This window comes from Ursus arctos, unplaced genomic scaffold (assembly GCF_023065955.2).
Source record: "Ursus arctos isolate Adak ecotype North America unplaced genomic scaffold, UrsArc2.0 scaffold_5, whole genome shotgun sequence".
In the NCBI taxonomy this organism is placed as follows: domain Eukaryota; kingdom Metazoa; phylum Chordata; class Mammalia; order Carnivora; family Ursidae; genus Ursus; species Ursus arctos.
The window spans coordinates 20,262,290-20,284,086 of NW_026623067.1; the positions used below are offsets into that span (position 1 = coordinate 20,262,290).

A 21,797-nucleotide genomic window follows, 5' to 3' on the forward strand; every position below is an offset into this window, starting at 1 on the left:
ATAGAAAAATTGGGCAAGATAGTAAAGACAGTTTTCCCTGTTATTAACATCTTGCATTAGTGCCCTACGTTTGTTATAATGATGAACTAATATTGATCTATTATTGTTAACCAAAGTTCATAGTTACCATTAGGGCTCACTCTGTTTTGTACATTTGCCTGGGTTTTCACAAACACATAATGTTCTGTATCCATTGTTATATACAGAATTCTATTATATAGAATAGTTTCACTGCCCTGAAAATCCCCCATGATTCACCTCTTCATCCTCCCCTCTTTCAGATGTTGGGCAGGACTGAAGTTCATTTCTTTTTATCATTGAATAATAGTCCCTGGTATGGAGGTACCATAATTCATTTATTCATTCACTGAATGAGAAACATCTTAGTTGCTTCCAGCTTTTGGCAGTTATGAATAAAGTGGCTGTAAACATTCATGTGCAGATTTTTGTGTGAACATAAGTTTTCAACTTGGAGTAAATACCAAGGGGCTTGGTTGCTGGATTGTATGTTAAGATTGTTTAGCTCTGTAAGAAATTTCCAAACTGTCTTCCAAAAGGTCTGTGTCTTGTTGCATTCCCACTAGGAATGAAGGAGAGTTCTCGTTGCTCCACATCTTTGTAGGCATTTCTTGTTGTCAGTCTTTTGCTTTTTAGTACTTCTGAGGATAGGTCTGTAGTAGTGTCTCATGTTTTAATTTGCAGTTCCCTAATGACGTGGTGTTGTGCATTTTTCCTATGCTCATTTGTAATTTATCAGTCTTCTTTGGTGATGTGTCTGTTCACATCTTTTGCTCATTTTTAAATTGGGTGGCTTGTTTTCTTATTGTTGAGTTTTTAGCATTCTTTGCATATCTTGTAAATAAGTTTGTTATCAGATATGCGTTTTGTAAAATTTTTTTTTATCAGTCTGTAGCTTATCTTTTTATTCCCTTAATCTCTTTAACTTCTGAAGCATAATCTTACTGAAACAGGATCCTGGATTGGTAGTTTGTTTCTTTCAACACTTAAGTATTTCATTCTACCCTCCTCTTGCTTCTTACATGGTTTCTGAAGAGAAGTCTGACATAATTCTTTCCTTGTATGTATAGGCAAGGCATTTTTTCCTCCCCCAAGATTTTCCTCCTTGTTTTTCTTTTCTTTTTCTTTTTTTTTTTTAAGATTTTTATTTATTTATTTAATGCAGATAGAGACAGCCAGCGAGAGAGGGAACACAAGCAGAGGGAGTGGGAGAGGAAGAAGCAGGCTCATAGCGGAGGAGCCTGATGTGGGGCTCGATCCCATAACGCTGGGATCACGCCCTGAGCCCAAGGCAGATGCTTAACCGCTGTGCCACCCAGGCGCCCCTCCTCCTTGTTTTTCTGCAGTTTGAATATAATATACTTAGGTGGAGATTTTTGGCAATATACTGCATGATTGCCTGTGAACTTTTGGATCTGTAGTTTGGTGTTTTTCACTAATTTTGGAAAACTTTCAGCCATTACTACTTAAATATTTTTCCTGTTTCTTTCTTCTCCTTCTAATATTCCTTTTATGTGCATGTTATATCTTTTGTAATTGTCCCACAGTTATATGATATTCTGTTCCCCTCTCAAAATTCTTTTTTATTGGGGCTCCTGAGTGGCTCAGTTGGTTAAGCGTCTGACTCTTGATTTTGGCTCAGGTAATGATCTCAGGGTTGTGAGATCGACCCCCACATTTGGCTCCGAGCTGGGCATGGAACATGCTTAAGATTTTCTCTCTCCATCTCCCTCTGCTCCTCCTCCACTGCTCGAGTGCACACTCTCTCTAACATACATACATACATACATAAATTCTTTTTTACTCCTGAATTTTAATTTGGGAAGTTTCTATTGACATATATTTAAGCTCACTGATTCCTTTTTCATGTTACATTGTTTGGTTTTATAGCATTTCCTTTTGATTTTTTCTTGGTTTTCATCTCTCTGCTTACAGTGGCCATCTGTTGCATGTTTTTCTGTTACAGCCCTTAGCATATGATTTATAGCTATTTTAAATTCCCATTTTGCTAATTCCAAAATGTTATATTTGAGTCTGATTCTGATGCTTGCTTTGTCTCTCCAGCTTAGGCTTTTCTTGCCTTTTAGCCTGCCTTGAACTTTTTGTTGAAAGCTGAACGTGATATCAGGGTAACAGAAAGTGAGGTAAATAGGCCTTTAGTATGAGGTTTTAAGTTTATTTTGTGAGGAGTTAGGCCGTGTTAATTGTTTGCTGTAGCTTTCTGTGTCAGAGGCTTTTTTCCTGTATGTCCTTGTCTTTGTGTTCCCTGTTGTCTTTGGGTCTCCCTAGAAATTCCTTGTTAACTAGAGTGTGTTTCTTGGAGCCCTCTAGTTATCCGTTGTTCTTATACTGGAGCCCTGTTGATGTGGCTGTAAGTTACGGGGGGTGAGTGTCGGGGGAATGTTCTATAATCTTATGATGAAATCTCCATTTTGTTTAGTGAGTCAGAGTCCTGGGTTGTGACTTTCAGAAGAGTTTCTTAGCCATTTCTTCACCCTCCCCTTAATTGAGACAAGAGAGCTAGAGAGGCTCCACTTGTCTAATTGCCCTTCCCCTAGGACAGATAAGGCTCTGGTAGTCTCCTGTGAGGATAGCCCTTCGTTAAGGAAAGTTGAGTGCTTGGGAGTATTTCAAAATGATTTTTTTTTTTTTGTCACTCTCTTCCTTTTTATTCTATCATATTTCACAGGAAATCTTACACTTTATATTCCACCTAATAAATTCTTGGAAATCTATCTCTGACAGATAGGGGCATTATAACCACAATGCCATTATCACATCAAACAAAATAATTCTTTTTTTTTTTTTTTTAAAGATTTTATTTATTTTTTTGACAGAGAGACAGCGAGAGAGGGAACACCGGCAGGGGGAGTGGGAGAGGAAGAAGCAGGCTCCCAGCGGAGGAGCCTGATGTGGGGCTCGATCCCAGGACTCTGGGATCACGCCCTGAGCCAAAGGCAGACGCTTAAGGACTATGCCACCCAGGCGCCCCAAACAAAATAATTCTTTAACATCACCTAATACCAGATTAATATTACAGTTTACTAAAAGATATCTTTTTTGAGTTGGCTTATTCCACAGGGATCCAGATAAAGTCCACAGGCATTTTGTTATTATAGTTCTTCTTTTATTTAATACAAGAATTTGTTGTCTAAAAAAGTTATTTATTTGTTGAAGCAACTAGTTTATTTGTCCTGTAGACTAGTACTCATTCTTGGTTTGGGTTGCGTTTGCCCATTTGTGGAAAATCATTTGACCACATAGGTGTGGGTCTGTTTCTGTATAATGTGCTCTGTACCACTGATCTCTGTCTATGTCCTTTTACCAGTGGTTTTGATTACTGGTAGTTATATAGTAAGTCTTGAAGTTGGGCAATGCGAATCTTCCACCTTTGTTCTTTCATAGTGTATGATTGAGAGCCTATGCTTATACTTAGCTATATAATACGTAGAAAACTTGACTCGTGGAAAACCGTGGGGTTTTTAATACTTCTGGTTTTTAACATTTCTAAAAGGAAAATCTTCATAATATTTTAAAAGTTGCTTTCTGGGGCGCCTGTGTGGCTCAGTTGGTTAAGCGTCCGCCTACGGCTCAGGTCATCCCGTCCACAGGCTTCCTGCTCCATGGGGAGTCTGCTTCTCCCTCTCCTCACTGCTCATGCCCTCTCTAGCTATCTCTCTCGCTATCTCTGTCTCTCTGTCTCTCTTTCAAATAAATAAAAAGAAAATCTTATTAAAAAAAAGTTGCTTCTCTGAAATGGTTCAATACAATTTATGAGTGGAGAGGTACCTAGGTGGCCCAGTCAGTTAAGCATCCACCTTCAGCTCAGGTCATGATCCTGGAGTTCCGGGGAAATCCCTGCTCTGCAGGGAGTCTACTTCTCCCTCTGCCCCTCACCCCTCTCTCGTGCTCTTTCTCCCACACACTCACTCTTTCTCTCTCAAATGAATAAATAAAATCTTTAAAAAAATTTATGACTGGAATTATTTTAAAATTAGCTTTTTCATGGAACAGATACTTATTTGGAGTACCCTTTACTTTTTGCATTTGAGCTAACATTCATCTTAGAACTTAGAACATATACGAAGGATGTACTTGCTAGCCTTTGCTAAGAGCTGTGCTTGACCATTTCACTTTAATGTAGAATAACTATTTGGACCAGAGATCTCTTTTTTTTTTTCCTTTTCTTTGTCATCAAGGCCATTTTAAAAAGTTCCTTATTTTAAAAACTCTATATTCTCATATTCATATCATGGTAATTCTTGTTAAAGAAACCAAATTACAATGAAGGACAGTTACAATTTTTTTTTCCTTTTAAGTAGAATACTACATATATATGCAAAACAGTGTTACTGTTTAACACTTCGCGGTGTTACTGGGAAGAAGAAAAGCATGAAAATATAATGAATCATTAGGAACTTGCTACTCAACCCTGGAATTGGAACCTTACCGATAACTTGGTAGTCTAACTTTGTACCCTCTATTCTTTTGTACCCTCCGCTTCATGCCAAGAGATAAACACTATTCGGAATTTCGTGTTTGTCATTCTTCTGCTAGATTTCTACCTTAATCAGTTTTTTGCTCTAGGCTGTACACTCTTTGGAAAGCAGTAAGTTTTCAAGAAAATGCTGACAACTTTAGGTTTTAAATTTGTTTTTTTGTTGAGAATGTTCCACTTATTTGAACAGGTCTGTACCTCTCGAGATGTTAGGTAATGTTTACTGTACCATCCTTTGTGCCCACCATATTCTAGTAAAAGAAGTTTGGAAAATGAGATCTACTTTAGACAATTAAATCTTGCTGGACCTGTTTTGTCTTCTGTAAAGTAAGAGAGTTGTTACAGATCGTTTTTAAAAGATTCTTCAGGGCACCTGGGTGGCTCAGTCGGTTAAGCATCTGCCTTCGGCTCAGGTCATGATCTCGGAGTCCTCGGATTGAGTCCCGCGTCAGGCTCCCTGCTCAGCAGGGAGTCTGCTTCTCCCTCTGCCCCTCACCCATCTCTCGCACTCTCTCTCACTCTTTCTCACACACACACTTTCCAAATAAATAAATATAATCTAAGAAAAAAAAATAGTTTCTTCAGATTGTAAATTTTTCCTATTTTTAAATTTTGATTTTTATTACTGTTTTATAGTTTAGGAAAGCTGAAAATTTACTTTGCCCCAGAGTTTTTCTTTTCTTCCTCTTACATACCCACTTATAGGCTAGCAAAAGAATTATTTGTTAAAGAACCTGCTGTTATAATTAGTGTGTGGAGACATTTACAATTTTACTTCCCCCCTTAGAAATACATTTGATAAATCAAAAATAATATATATATATAACTTACATGTTTTTTACATGAAATAAAACAATCATAAGTAAATATCCATGACTATCTTTCCAAGCTGTATTAGTTATTTATTGTTATGTAGTAAATTAGTCCAAAACTTAGTGAATTATGACAATAGACATTTATTATCTCCCACAGTTTCTGGGGTAAGGAATCTGGGGTGGCTTCGCTGGGAAGTTGCGGGTCTTTGGTGAGGTTTTAATGAAGGTGTTTGCTGGGACTCCAGTAATAGGAAAGCTTGGCTGGGTGGGAGAATCCACTTCCAAGCATGTGCATGACAGTTAGCAAGAGGCCTCCTTTCTTGCCTAGCTGTTCTCTGGAGGCCTCAGTTTCTCAACTGTGGGCTTCCACAGGACTGCTCTTGATATGGCGGCTGGCTTCCCCCAGAGCTAATGATTGGCAAAAGAGAGAAACAGCTACCAAGACAGAAGTTGCAGTATTTTTCATAACTTAATTTTAGAAGTGATAAACCATCTCTTCTATCTACTGGACACAGACCAACTCTGGTACACTGTGGGAGGGGACTGTGAAAAAGTGAAAAAGAGGAGATGGGCATCATTGTGGCCATCTTGAAGACCAGCTGTCACCCCCAAACTAGAGCATTACAGAGAACCTGCATCTATCTTTTGTCTGTTCATTCTCCCCCCTCTCCCCCCGACTCCCCCAAGAGGTAACACTGAAAGAAAATCTGTGGTTTTCTTTCCCTCATCCTTGATTTAAGAGTAATAAATACAAGGCTAAATACTTTATCGTTTGGTTTGCTTGTTTTTGATCCTCATAATATACCATATTTTTCTTTTGTGGATTCTTCTTTTTTTTTCCATGCAGTGTTCAAGTTTTAAGATTAATTTACGATATGTGTAGCCGTAGGTCATTCATTTTTACTGCTATGTAATAGTCCATGGTGTGCATTTATCTAATTCTTATTAATGGGCATCTTGACTTGTTTTTAATTTATTTGCTTTTTTGAACAGTGTTGCTCTTCTTGTACATGTGTCCTGGATGACATGACCCAGAATTTTTCTGGGATGTGTACCTAAAAAGTAAAATTGCTGGGTTGGAGAATATGCAAATGCTGAACTTAAGCTCATTCTCAGTTATTTTCACACGGGTCCAACCAGTTTCACGTCCACCAGTGATGGTAGAGTTCTCACTGATCTCTGCTGAGATTACCCCCAGGCTTGATGATTCTCTAGGAGAAGTTACAGAACTCAAAGCTGTTAAACTCACAGTTACGGTTTGTTATTTTTACAGTGAAAGATATAGATTAAAATCTGCGAAGGGGATAGACACACGGGTGGAATTTCAGGACAAACAGCCCCAAGCTTCTAGATGTCCTGGATGTACCTTATTCTGCCAGCAGCGATGTTTCTGAAGAATGTGTAAATGTTGCCAACCAGGGAAGTTCGCCTGAGCATTGGTGTTCAGGCTTTTTATGGGAGGTCAGTCGCATAAGCACGCAGCCCCTGTGTGACTGACCTCGGCCACTCAGACTCCAGCGCCTTGGAGCAAATACAGGCTTCCTCCTGAATCACAGTGTTGGTACGTACGAACTGTCTGATCACACTAGTAGAGCATGGCCCAAAGATTCAGGCATACTCTTATTAGTTAGAAAGTTCAGAGCTTATCTTAGGAACTGGCCAAGGGCCAGTCCTGAAGACCCACCTTTCTTGGGAGTCTGCAGAGTATGAGCAACTCAGGCCCGTTGAGTTAGCCCTTTTCCTACACCCTAGTCTTGTCCAGATACTGGCATTGTCAATATATGCCACTCTAGTGAATATAAAATGGTATCTCTTTGTGTTACTAATTTCCATTTCCCTGATTACCAATGGCCTCATGCTTTTATTAATATGCCTGCTCACCAGCCAGTCGTGTTCTTCTGTGAAGTGCTAGGACAAGGTTTTTGGGCTATTTTGCTATTGAATTACTGTCTTTTTCTTATTAATATGTGGGAATTCTTACTCCGCTATTACGTAGGCATATGTTTTGCCAATATTTTTTCCCACATATGTGGCAACATACTTTTAATATTCAAATAAATTGGGATTTAAGATTTTTGTTATTGGTTTTAAACTTAATAGCTTTGTAGCCTGAAAATGTGGTCCTTGTGATGGTGGTTATTTGAAATTTCTTGGAATAACCTTAATAGGCTAATACATCATCAATTTTTATGAATGTTCATTGTTTTCTTGAGAAAAAGACCATCTTCTAGGTGATAGTAGCAGAGCTCTTTATAGTATAGCAAGCCTGGTAATTGTATTTGTGAAATATTCTTTATGTTTGTTGGATTTTTTTTTTAAGCTCAACTTTTCAATTATCAAGAAAGATGTATTGAATTCCATGCTTTGGAAATAATATATAAATGATTACTAGTTTCTTACTGTATGTCTGTCAGTTTTTGACTTGTAATTTTTGAAGCTATTTTAGGATTGTTCATGTGTTTAGAATTATTAAATCTTTCTTGTTAACTGACTTGTTTATTATTGTCTTATGCTCTCTACTATTCCGAATTTTTTTTTAAGTCTTTTTTGTCTAATATCAAAATAGGTGTTTTTTTGTGGGTAGGTATTTTCTTGTTATTTTCTTTTTAATTTTTAATTTTTACTTTCAGTCTTCTTATATCTTTCTCTTATAGACATTTCTTTTGTGAACCGCCTATCTGGGCAATATAAAAAATCAAATCTGACAGTGTCTTTTTTAACTGATGAATGTAGTTTACTTACATTTATTGTACCATTGATAAATTTGAATTTTTTCTGCCATTTTGTGTTGTGATGTTTGTTAATATTTTTTCTGCACATCTGTTATTTCTTTTTTGATTACTAGAGATTATTTTAAAATTTCATTTATTTGTTCTTTTCTATGAAAATGCACATACTCTATTTCTTTAAAAAATTTATTACTTAAGTATAGTTGACATATACTGTTCTAATAGTTTCAAGTGAATGACATAGTGATTCAACATTTCTGTACATTTTATAACTGGAAGTTTGTACCTTTTTATCCTCCACCTATTTTGCCCATCTCCCCACTCTTTTCCCCTCTGGCACTGACCAGTTTGTTTTCTGTTATTTATGAGTCTGTTTCTGGTTCTTGTTGGTTGGTTGGTTGGGTTTTTAGATTCTACATTTGAGTAAAATCGTATGGTACTTGTCTTTCTCTGTCTGACTTATTTCACTTAGCATAATACATTCTGCGTTCTAAGTCTTTCCATGTTGTCAGAAATGGCAGGATCTCATTCTTTTTTTGTGGCTGAGTAATATTCCGTTGTAGATATACACCACTTATTCTTTAACCATTCATTTATTGATGGACACTTAGGTGGCTTCCATATCTGGGCTGTTGTAAATAACACTTCAATAAGCATAGGGATGCATATATATTTTGAATTAGTGTTTTTGTTTTCTTTGGGTAAATACCCAGTAGTGGAATTACTGGATTGTGTAGCATTTCTATTTTTAATTTTTTGAGGAACCTCCATACTGTTTTCCACAGTGGCTGCACCATTTTGCATTCCCACCAGCAGTGCACAGGGATTCCTTTTTCTCCACATCCTTGCCATCACTTGTTATTTCTTGTCTTTTTGATACTAGCCATTTCTGACTGGCCTGAGGTGATATCTCATTGTGTTTTGATTTGCATTTCCCTGATGATAGTAATGTTGCAGATCTTTTCATGTGTCTATTGGCTATCTGTATGTCTTCCTTGGAAAAATGTCTTTTCAGGTCCTCTGCCCATTTTTAATCTGATTATTTGTGGTTTTTTTGGTATTGAGTTGTATAATTCCTTTATATATTTTGGATATTAACCCCTTATTGGATGTGAAGTACATATCTTCTCTCATCCAGTAGATTGCCTTTTTGTTTTGTTCATGGTTTCCTTTGTTGTTGTTTATTTTGGAGTAGTTCTAATAGTTTATTTTTGCATTTGTTTCCCTTTCCTGAGGAGACATATCCATAAAAATATTGCTAAGGCTGATGTGCAACAGATTACTGGATGTATATTTCTTTTCTTTTTATTGTTACCTTAAATGGTGGTGTAACTCTTGTTCTGAATAATATAAGGATTCAAGAACATTTTAAACCTAGTCATCCACCTTATGACTTATGTCCATTATAATAGTTTTCTTCTTTAAACTCTTATAAATTAGATATTATCATAGTTATTCTTTAAAGATTTTATTCATTTAGTAGAAAGAGAGAGAGCGTGTGCCCAAGGTGGGGGAGGGGCAGAGGGAGAGGGAGGAGCAGACTCTCGGCTGAGTAGGGAGCCCCATGTGGGGCTTGATTTCAGGACCCTGACATCATGACCTGAGCCGATTGCAGACACTTAACCAACTGAGCCACTCAGGTGCCCCTGTCATGTTTATTATTTTATATGGAAAACATTTGTTTGGATTTACATATGTTTAACATTTTTTATATCTTTTACCATCTCTTTTGAGTCATTTTCCATCTCCTTAGAATGTCCTTTGGAAGTTCCTTTATTCCCAGTTTTTTTGTACATTCTCTCAGTTTTGTTTATCTTAAATGTATTTATTTCATTTTCATTCTTTTTTTTTTTTTAAAGATTTTATTTATTTATTTGACAGAGAGAGAGATAGCCAGTGAGAGAGGGAACACAAGCAGGGGGAGTGGGAGAGGAAGAAGCAGGCTCCCAGCAGAGGAGCCTGATGTGGGGCTCGATCCCGTAACGCCAGGATCACGCCCTGAGCTGAAGGCAGACGCTTAACGACTGAGCCACCCAGGCACCCCCAGAAATCTAATTTTTGGCATCAGAAGGGTTTTTCAGAGTGTCTGGCTTACTGGAGTGCTAGAAATTCTGTCATCTAGTATTGTGGAAAAAACAATTATGTAATGAATCTTAAGGTTTAATTCTGATTTCACAGAACTTTGTATGTATTAGCTATGATAGTTCTCAGGAATTTCACTTATCCCCGTAAGCCTTGGTTTTGGGTTATAAAATTGAGTTTAATAAGATCTGAGCTAACTAGAAAATTTGAGATATGTTTGGAGAACTGGAAAGCGAAATATTTACTTACGTTGTTAGTGATAATATGTGAAATAAGATGTTAAGGCAGAAGTATTTTTGCTATGTGGCTTTTGTTCTTTTCTTCTTTTTTCTCACCTAAGGTAAAATACGCTCAGTTGGTTTTCATAGATGTGTTTTTTTTGTTGTGGTTGCATTCAATATACAGTTACTCACCTCAACCATGTGAATTTTATACAGATGTCCTCTAACATTCAATTTTGATAATTGATACATAAAAGAAATGAGAGGAATGGTATATATTGAGATGAATGTTATGTAGTTAAGAATTTGCTTTATCATGTAATTTGAGGTGGTTGGAGTCTACCTTTGTATAATAGGGAATGTAGAAAAGCGTGCTGCTGGATTTCTTTTCATACTTGAGAGTTATTTTAGAGGCTATAAAGTGAAGTTTTTGGAGCTGCTCTTTAATTTACAGGGACTGTAAACGTCATCTTTGTTACTTTAGCATATTAACCTAAAATTTTGTTTTGTCATTTCACAATTAAAATGTGCATTTATTTGATTCTTTATAAAGTATATTAACAAATCGTATCTCACTTGAGCCTTGGAACAGCTAGGTGGAATAGGCAGGGAAAGCATTTTAACTAGCATCTTCCTGGTGAAGATTCAGGTCTGGGGGAGTTGAGTGATGTGCCTCAAGTCCTATGTTACCTACATGGCAGGGCTAGCGGTAGAATCCAGGTCTTCCTGCTGCTGTGTAGAGTAGGCGTACCTCATTTTATTATGCTTTGCTTTGATGTACTTCACAGAAATTACAGTTTTTGCACCTTGAAGGTTTGTGGTAACCCTGCATCGAGCAAGTCTGTTAGCACCATTTTTCCAACAGTATTGGCTCACTTCATGTCTCTGTGTCACATTTTGGTCATCTTGCAGTATTTCCGACTTTTTTTTATTGTTGCTGTATTTATTACAGTGATCTATGATCAGTGATCTTTGATGTTGCTATTGTAAATGTTTTGGGGTGTCACATAGAAGACACCCATAGAAGATGGAGAACTCAATAAATATTGCCTGTGTTCTGACTGCTCCGCCAACCACTTGTTCCTCCATCTGTCTCCCTTTCCTCGGACCTCCCTGTTCCCTGAAATTAAACCACTTAATAACCCTACAATGACCAGTACGTGCTCAAGTGAAAGGAAGGTCACGTGTCTCTCACTTTAAACCAAACTAGACATGATTAAGTTTAGTGAGGAAGCCATGTCAAATGCCAAGATAGGCCAAAAACTCTTGTGCCAACAGTTAGCCAAGTTGTGAAGATAAAGGAAAAGTTCTGAAGGAAATTAAAAGTGCTGCTCCAGGGGCGCCTGGGTGGCTCAGTCGTTAAGCGCCTGCCTTTGGCTCAGGGCGTGATCCCAGGTTGCTGGGATCGAGCCCCACATCGGGCTCCTCCGCTGGGAGCCTGCTTCTTCCTCTCCCACTCCCCCTGCTTGTGTTCCCTCTCTCTCTGGCTGTCTCTCTCTGTCAAATAAATAAATAAAATCTTAAAAAAAAAATAAAAACGCTGCTCCAGCCAACACACAAATGATAAGAAAGCAAAACAGCTTTGTTTGTATTTGTATTTATTTATTTATTTATTTACTTATTTAGAGAGATGGGGTGTGACTGGGGTGGGGGAGGGGCATAGAGAGAGAATCTCAAGCAGGCTCATCACTCAGTGTGGAGCCCGAAGCAGGGCTTAATCTCACAGCCCCAAGACCATGATGACCTGAGCTGAAGTCAAGAGTCAGACGCCTAACCGACTGAGCCATTCAGGTGCCCTGCAAAACAGCCTTATTGCTGATACAGAGAAAGTTTTAGTGGTCTGTCCAGAAGATCAAACCAGCCCCTTAAGCCGAAGCCTAATCCAGAGCAAGGCCCTAACTCTTCAATTCTGTGAAGACTGAGTGTGGTGGGGAGCTGCAGAAGAAAAGTTTGAAGCTAGCAGACGTTGGTTCATGAGGTTTAAGGAAAGAAGCCATCTCCGTATCATCAGAGTGCAAGGTGAAGCACTAAGTGCTGTTACAGAAGCTGCAGCAAATTATCCAGAAGGTCTAGTAAGATAATTCATGAAGGTAGCTACAGTAAACAAAACATTTTTCATGCAGACATGACAGCCTTTTATTGGTAGAAGATGCCCTCTAGGATCTTCATAGCTAGAGAGGAAAAGTCTGTGCCTGACTTCGAAGACTGTCAGGGGCTAATGCAGCTGGTGACTTTCCACTGAAGCCAGTGCTCATTTACCATTCTGAAGATCCCAGGTCCCCGAAGAATTATGCAAAATCTACACTGCCTGGGGTCTATATATGGAACAACAAAGCCTTGATGACAGCACATGTGTTTACAGCATGGTTTATTGAATATTTTAATATTCAAGAAATTTCATATTGAATATTTGAAGCCCACTGTTTTGAGACCCAGTACTCGAAAGAAAAGATCCCTTTCAGATATTACTGCTCAGTAATAATGCAGCTGCTCACCCAGTAGCTGTGGTGGAGAAACAGGAGATTAATGTTGTTTTCAGGCCCGCCGGCGTCATCCATTCTGCAGCCCATGGATCAAAGAGTCATTTCAACTTTCAAGTCTTATTATTTAAGAAATACATCTCACAGGCTGTAGCTGCCATAGATGGTGATTCCTCTAATGGATCTGGGAAAAATGAATTCAAAACCTTCTGGAAAGGATTCATCATCTAGATGCCATTAAGAACATTTGTGATTTGTGGGAGGAGGTTAAAATACCAACGTTCGAAGGAGTTAGGAGGAAGTTGATTCCAGCTATCATGGATGACTTTGGGGGGTTCTAGAGTTCTGTGGAAGAAGTTACTACAGATGTGGTGGAAACAACAAGAGAACTAGAATTAGAGGTGGAGCCTGAAGATGGGACTGAACTGCTACCATCTCACGATAAAACTTGAATGGATCAGTTGTTTCTTATGGATGAGCAGAGAAAGTGGTTTCTTGAGATGGAATGTTCTCCTGCGGAAGATGGCCTGAAGGTCATTGAAATGACAACACAGGATTTAGAACATGACCTACACTTAGTTGACAGAGCAGCGGCAGGGTTTGAAAGGATTGAGTCCAATTTTGAAAGAAGTCCTAGTGTGAGTAAAATGCTATCAAACAGCATCGCATGTTACAGAGAAATTGTTTGTAAAAGGACGAGTCAGTTGATGAGGCGGACTTCATTGTCTTATTTTAAGAAACTGCCACAGCCACCCCAGCCTTCAGCAAACACCACCCTGATCGGTCAGCAGCCGTCCACATGGAGGCAAGACCATCTTCTAGTAAAACACTGCAACTCACTGAAAGCTCAGATGATGGTTCGTATTTTTTTTAGCACTAAAGTATTTTAAATTTAAGTATTTTAAAATTAAGATGTGTACACACTTTAACTGACTAAAGGATAGCATAAACATAACTTTTATATGCAGTGGAGAACCAAAAAATTTACTTGCCTAGCTTCGTTGGGATATTTGCTTTATTGTGGTGGTCTGGAACCAAACCCACAATATCTCCCAGGGTATGGCCAGTTCCTTTCTACTCTGTTAAGTTGCTCATAGAAGAGTATGCAGGGGGAAAATACTTCTTACACTTTGTTACTCATCAGTAATGGTTGCATTTCATGTCATTATGTTACCACCATTAGAACTGTCAATGCTATTGTGTAGTTACCTGGCTTCTGGCTAAATTGCTGGGAGAGTGAAGTAGTTTTGGGAATGAATGGTACTTTGGGTCCTCATGTTAAATCGAGTTTTGCTCACTAGTTACTGCCTAGAAGCCTCTAACTTGTCTTCACCTGAATAGTATGTTACCGTTCTTGGAAAAGTGTGTCCGTTACCTTCTAAGTTAGAAGCTTGGGGAGCTTCTGGAATGTCTCCATTGGGATGCAACAAATGGGATGCTTCTTCCAGAAGCTTTGAATATTAGGCTGACTGATTATATAGATCTAATTTCGTTCTTACTTATTTAATGTTATTTATAATTTATAAGGAAGGAATTTTCAGAAAGCAAAATCATTGATTAAGTCTGTAGACATTCTTGTTTAAAGTCTTTTTTTGGTCTTTCTTTCAGATCTCGTGGAAGCTCTGAAGCCAGATTACGTGGCCCCCCTGGTCCTTTGGCTTTGCCATGAGAGCTGTGAGGAAAATGGTAGCTTGTTTGAGGTATCCCACCCTTTCCTGCTTTCTCTCAAAGCAATACTTGTGTCATTATACGTAAAAAATGACCTAAACATTAATATTTTCCAGTTGCTCACATTTGTATGCCTCTGTATGAGTTGATATCACTTGCGTATTTTTTATTATGGTTAGCTAAGGAACACGTATTGACGCATTTCCTTTTTAGAAGAAGTAATGGCAACTTCATACATTCTCTTTTTCCTTATTTCTTCCTTTCTAATATTCTCACCAAATGAAAACGTGGCTGGTTTGATGTGTTTTCTCAAATGGGGAAAGTTTTATTTGGTTTGGGAGCTTGGATGTGAGAGGTCAGAGTGTAGGTTTAGAGTCAGTGAGGCCAAGTTTTGAATTCTTTGTTTTGATAATCGCTGGCTCACTGGTAGATTGTACAAATTAACGTCCCTGAGCGTCAGTTTTCTTGGGCTTTTGTGGTGACAACTAGAAATCAAATTTTAATGTTTTGGAAGATTTATTTATTTATTTAGAGAGAGAGATAGTGCACGTGGGAGAGGGAGAGGGAGAGAGGATTTGAAGCAGACGCCGCACTGAGTGTGGAACCCAGCACAGGGTGTGATCCCACGACCCAGAGATCACGACCTGGGCTGAAACCAAGAGTCAGACACTTAGCCGACTGAGCCACTCAGGTGCCCTGAAGTTGTATTTTTAAAATCTTGGCATTGGCTCTAGTACATAACAGTCACACTTCAGGGACGTCTGGGTGGCTCAGTTGCTAAGCGTCTGCCTTTGGCTCAGGTCATGATCCCAGGGTCCTGGGATCGAGCCCTGGGTCAGGCTCCCTGCTCAGCAGGGAGTCTGCTTCTCTGTCTCCCTCTGCTGCTCCCCCTGCTTGTGCTCTCTCTGTGTCAAATAAATAAATAAAATCTTTAAAAACAAAACAGAAAAACCGGTCACACTTCAATTATAACTATTATATCACTATGGCAGAAATTTAATCTGGGTGGGACAGATCAGTAAACATAACTTATTATTCTAACTTAAAAAGTAAGCATTTCTGTTTTTCCATGTTGCAGAGCTTTAAATGTTTATTGTAAAAATAAAAAGCACACGTCCAGTGAGATCCAGTTTTCACTCTTCAAAGTCCTTTTAGATCTCTTTATGCCAATTTATACATCTTTGATTCCTCATTTGGGTGTGATCTTTTTTTCCTAGAACTGTTATATTTTAGATGCCCGCCCCCAACCTTTATTTGATTCTCTGTGGTAATAATGAACCTCTTCTATGAAGAATACTAGGAAATCCAAAAATATATCTTGGTAGCAAAGTAACCTGGCTTAGTTTGAAGCAAATGCTATATTAATCTGATGCATTTGAATAAAAAGCTGTTAAAAAACAGTCTGCTCATGTCTAAGCAGAGAAGTGTGCCTCCACTTCCTTCATCACGGCCATTGAATGTGAATTGTGGAAAATTAGAGGTGGAAAGAACCTTATAAGACCTTCGGAAATTTAATAATACTAAGCCATCTGGGGCTCAGAATTTGGTCTACCTGTCTTTTACGTCATGAAGGAATTTTTTAAACTTTTTATGTTTTACAGTTACATTTGTTATTAATTCTGTGGACAAAAATCATACATGCCTTTGTAAAAAATTTAAAATATACTGGAAGGTGTAGAGAAGGAAGTAGAAATCGTCAGCATTACCCGTATCTAGCAGTAACTACTATTAGTATTTTTTTGCATCCTTCCAGGCTTTTATTAGATGAGCATCTTATCTGAACAGTCTTTTTTCTTAGATCTGCATTTCATACACACAGCCAAACCTGCGAAGACAACAGGGGCATTTTGTAGTTGCAGTTTTATTTGTGGTTGTTCTTTAACTATGTTGTGAACATTTTTAGTGAGGAACACTTGGTGTGTGTGATTGGTAAAATATAGTAAGAAACATCTGTAATATTCCGACTGAGGCCTTGAAAATAAATTTTGCCACTTAATGTTTGCGATGTTTGGAGACATATCTAGAGTGTAGGATAGAGATTCTTTGGTTTAGTTGGAGCTCCTGCTTCTAGTGCCCAGGAGGAGCTTACAGCTTGTTGCTTCATTCCCAAAATATGATGAACTATGATCTCTCTCTTGTGTGTTACCAAAACCACTGTTGATGTGTCTCCTCTGACAGCATCAGGGCTGATGGGTCTGTTGTGAAAGTTGTGGGCATATTCATATAGAGGCAAAGGGTGATAAAAAGCCATACTTGACCTAGAGCCCTAAGATGTGTTCTGTCTGCTGATACATTTTCTATTGTCCTGTTCATATGAAATTCTCATGAGAAATTCCAGCACACTGTAGTTGTGCTTGAAGATTGACAACAAGATCTTTTTTTTTTTTTTTTTTTAATCAGACATTCTGTTCTGGGGATTCCATTGCATGACTCTAGAAAAAAAACTGATCTTTCTGTGTAGCAGTTAATATATTTGGTCATTTGCCTTTTCTCTATAAAGATGTTTTATTAAAATGACTCTATGTAGTTTATCATTAAGTCAAGTCCTACTTTTATTTTTCTTCCCTTTTTACTTTTTTGTTCACTAGAATTTTCTAGAGGGATGTTCTTTCATGCCTGTGTTGTGCTGGGCAGCTTTACTGTTTTGTATTGTTTCACCTTTATGGTTATCCCATGAAGAGTAGTCTCATTATTTTACGTAAGGGGGAATCTGGATTTAGGGAATTCAAATAATTTGATGAGGGTCGCACAACTCTAAGTAGAAGAATTAGTACGCAGCCTTGGTTTCTGACATCAGTCATGCTTTTCCACCGTACGCATTTCTACTGCCTTGTGCTGCTTTGTATTTCTACTCTGGTACGGTGAACACCGCACAGTCCTGGGGGCCCGTGGGCTTTTGTAGAGCTGCCTTCTTTTCATCCGTTGTGGTCTAGCTCTCTCATACTCTTAGAGAGGTAGATGCCTGTTTCCCCAATGTAACAAATTCTCTGCTGCCTGATTCACTTGAGATGGTATAACTGTTTTTTCTTCTTTTTGGTAGGTTGGAGGAGGATGGATTGGAAAACGTAAGTCTCCTTCAGTATTTTGCGTGCTGTACGTTGTTTGTGTATTTTTAACCCCACACATCCAGTTGGAGCTGCGTGAAGATCTTGCCGGATGTCTCCCTCTCAGAGCTCGTGCATGCATATTCACACTCACACATGGTTCTGCCAGCAGGTATTCCAAAATGTGGAAGCTGTTCTGCAGTTCTTCGGCGTCCTCAAGAAACCATCGAGTTGTCGTCGTTGTTGTTTCTGTCTGCAGCCCTTATTCAGGACTTGTCTGTTCCTTCTGACAGCACAATCTCTTTTTATATTGGTGTTTGTCCTCCCGCATGTCTGGCGTCCCACATTATCGTTCTCGCTCTTTCTGCAGAGAAGTGAGTGGGAGAGAGGGCTGCTTGGAAAAGTTGGGAAGAGCCTGGTGCTAGGTGGCACAACGGGGAAGTTCTCCAGTTCTCTCTTGAATTCTTTCTTTCCTTGGGGCCATGAGGTGGCAGGAGGTGACAGTGAGGAATCACAGCGGACAACTTGCTGAGACAAATTGCAGCTGATGTCTGGAAGTTATTCCACCTCGGTCCAGTAGGAAGCTCGTTGGGCTTCAACCCCTCATTCTCTCCAGCTCTCAAATCTTGTGTGCTCCAAATTGGATCATTGCTTCATGACATTTAAAAAAAAATTGTGAGAATTCCAGTATCCCAAATCAAGTTTTCAGTTGGCTGCTGGTATCAAAATTAACTGAGTTATTTAAAAGGTGGTCATTATTGGAGGGTATCGTTACAACACAGAATATCAGTATTTTCATTATTAATGACCATTGTCTTCAGTTATTAAAGTAACTCATACTACTCAAGTATTACTCAATGTAAGTGTCTCAGGATATCCATTTAAGAAAAAAAATCAGTTGTTGAAATAAAAACTTTTTCTGGGACTTTCTCAATAGGGAAGCTCGAGAAGCAGGCTTTTCTGTCATTCCCTGAAACAGCTCTTCAGTTTAGTAATCGTCAAAGTCTGACCATTATGTTTAAATAAGGTTACTCGTGCCTATTTTATTCCCTGGGGTTTTTGAAAAGAAAACGGGATTAAAAATTCTGTTCATAGAACTTTTATAGCGATAATGATTTTTGTGCATCTGCCCTATTTTAGTTGACTTCCTGTGGAAAAGGAGCAAGAGCAAAGTGGGGCAACAGGGGAATTATTTGGGGCCATGTGCTGTACTGATTTGCTTATCTGGAGTCTTTGACCTATTATCACCACCTGTCCTCACTTTGCTGTTTAAACATAGCTCTATTCTGTTATCTTGAAGTATATTATCTGAGTGATCTGTGGTCATGAAGTCAGTCTTTTGGTGTGGTTATATATAATTTAAATTTTTCTGATTCAGCCTTACATTCTACCTTTAGTAGTGTCTGGCATCGGCAGAGGGGAGGGTTTTTCCCTTCAGCTTTAAATATTTATATATATTTTTTAATTCACATTACCCTAATGGGTTTGTTATTTCAAGGAAAATACATTTAAAGGCTTGTAGTAAAACTCTTCAAATGTTCGAATCTATTTTTTCCCCCTGAATTCCCTGTCTCTTAAAGTTAAAGAAAAATCAAGGGGCTCAGATGAATTTTGCTTTCTGTGTCCCTCTTAAACTCTGTGCTCAGTGTCTTCCTTTCGTTTCTGTGACCAGTACGCTGGGAGCGGGCCCTTGGAGCCATTGTGAGACAGAAGAATCAGCCCATGACTCCCGAGGCCGTGAAGGCCAACTGGCAGAAGATCTGTGACTTCGAGAATGCCAGCAAGCCCCTGAGAATTCAAGGTAGAGTCCCGAGCTGTTCACTCCTGGCTGGGGAGCCAGAGGCAGCAGAACTTCTGCTCTCTGCTCTTACGGAATTGTCTTCTGCTTTGACTAGAGCACATTTTCTGTTCTGGTAGCTATTAGAACTCTTCAGATTTAAGGTATGTATGTCAACCCGCCTGGCAGTTTTCCTGGTTTCTTGTAATCTTATTTTTTTTGGTGGGTGTCCTGGTGAGGGATGGTAAAAGGTGTGCACCCTTTGTGCTCCTCAAGTCTACTCCCTGTCTGCCGGCTCCTTCCAGAGTCTTCTGTTACATAGCCATATACTCCTCACCTCACTGGATTTTTCTCTATTGCCCTAAAAGTTCTAAGTCCCATTAGGCCAATTTTCTTTAGGCGTAGCTCTTTTCTGTCTAGTGAGTAGATTTTGCTTTGTTTCAGCGCTTGGTCTTTGCCGCTGTTTCTCCGCCCTTCTCAAGTGCCCCTTCCTCCCTTCATCACCTCTGCTAACTCTAGTGCTTCTTTAGAAACCTAAGCTCAAGCCCGGATGTTCACCAAACCAGTCCCAGATATTTCGGGCTACGTTGATCTCTTTCTCAGCTCAACTGTGACCACGTAGCATCTCATCAGAGCTGCTTTGGTTTCCTAAGTATGTGGTTTCTTAGCTGCACAATATGTTCCTTCGGAGGCAGAGACCGTGTCTTGTACACTCTGCTTTTGTATTTGGTGCCGAATTCAGAAAGGATTCAGTAAATGCTCGCAGCATGAGTTATTGAGTTGTCTGTGGTCTGCCACAGCAGTGGGCGCCTGGTAAAAGTCACATTTTTTTCTAGTATAACTCACATGTGCATATAGTATATGATGTTTAAAGGACTTTTCTGGGAAAGATAATGATTCAGGGTTATTTCACAGACACATTGTTTTCTTTTTTTCTTTTAGTAATTTTGTATTCAGTGTTTGGTAGGAGAATATATCTGAAAAACGGACTATTCTGGGTTTTTTTTTCCCTCCTTAATGACACCTCCCTGCCTGCTGGTACGCTCACTGACATTTTCATCGTGCTCTTTCTCAATCAGATGATAACATGATTGTTGTGTTGTTAATGGTAGCATTTGCTGTATTCCGTATTTTGATGTTGGAGATAAATTTAGCCTGTGAATAGCAGTCACCCATTGATGAAAATGAATGAAAGGGAAAACAGGAAGAAGTATATTAAAAACTTTCCTCTCATGTCCAAGTTCCAATTTATTGCCTTAAAAGCATTATAAAGAAAAAGCTAACTAAAGGAATCATGTAATTATAAATGAAAAGAATACCTGTATTTGAAGTACAGTTAGAAGAAAAATCCCAGAATTTCTGTAGAACTGTTGTCATCTTACAAGTGACCCAACTAAGCCCCAGACAAATGCAGTGAGCGGCCCAAGCTTGCTCAGCGCCTGAGCCGAGTTAACTCGGGCTGCCTGGGTCTGGGTGCCATACTTTGCAGCCCAGAGCAAGGTGACTCTCAGTTACAAGTACTCCCTCCGGCCACAGTCTGTGTGGGGCGGGGAGGGGAGGATTCAGTGGCCCGAAGCCTCTTCACTAGTGTCACCGGGAACGGTGGCTGTCCCTGATCACATCGCATTCTGTGGTTTGCTTAGAGTTTTTGTCTGAGTTCAGAAGGAGGCCCATGGTGCTAAGGTTTATTGGAAAGGTCCCAGAGGCTTTGGAATCTTACAGCATGTGTGAATGCCCCATTAATCTCCTTTATTAACCTTTTTGACCCCAAAGCAGCAGCTTCTGAACCCTGTCTGGAATTTCTGGTCATAATGAAGGTTTTCCCTGGAAGAATTTTTTGTACTGTCTTCAGAGCTATCACTTGAGACATGGGGGGCTCAGGGGTAATCTTGGCATTGTTCCATCCTGAAGGAGGGGTGGTGGTGGCGAGAGAAGGGGAATGAGCTTGTCCTTCACCAAAAATTGCATGTCTCTGATCAAGGGTCCCGGTCTACGGAGTTGTAAAATCCGTCAGAGATGTTGCAAAGCCAGAACCTCCTTAGAATCATAATCCAGGAAGAGTATGCTGGACAGTGCCTTGTTCTCCATTGAAAACCCCCAGTGACCCTTGGTCTGTTTCAAAGTCTTTGACGATGTTTTCCTGTAATAGCTTGACCTCTCGTATTCAGTTCTGTGGCAGGCTTGCCCAGTGTTATAGGAGAGATTATCGAGCATGTCGTAGCTTTTCTTAGTCACATCTTTAACAAAACCATCATTGTTATTATTAATTTTTTAGAATCAATTGGCAGCATAATTGGAGTTCTAAGTAAAATAGATTCAGAGGGAGGCATTTCGACGAATAGTACGAGTCATGCAGCATCAGCAGCTCCATCGGCCTTTGTAAGTGGGGGAGAGAAGCCTATTCTTTTTCTGAAGAGTCTCTCTTTTCTTTTTCTTTCTCTTTTCTTTCATACAAAAAATATTAT

At 39.1% G+C, this 21,797-nt stretch overlaps 1 protein-coding gene across 1 annotated transcript in view; it reads left to right on the forward strand.

Annotated features, from left to right (window-relative positions):
* The window catches only part of HSD17B4 (hydroxysteroid 17-beta dehydrogenase 4), an 86,554-nt gene that overhangs the window by 21,734 nt on the left and 43,023 nt on the right, over window positions 1-21,797 (forward strand). Inside the window, exons 9-12 of the mRNA XM_026507818.4 lie at window positions 14,452-14,543; window positions 17,552-17,576; window positions 19,228-19,356; window positions 21,608-21,711. Coding sequence (XP_026363603.2) covers window positions 14,452-14,543; window positions 17,552-17,576; window positions 19,228-19,356; window positions 21,608-21,711 — 350 coding nt within the window. The remainder of the gene's footprint in view (window positions 1-14,451; window positions 14,544-17,551; window positions 17,577-19,227; window positions 19,357-21,607; window positions 21,712-21,797) is intronic.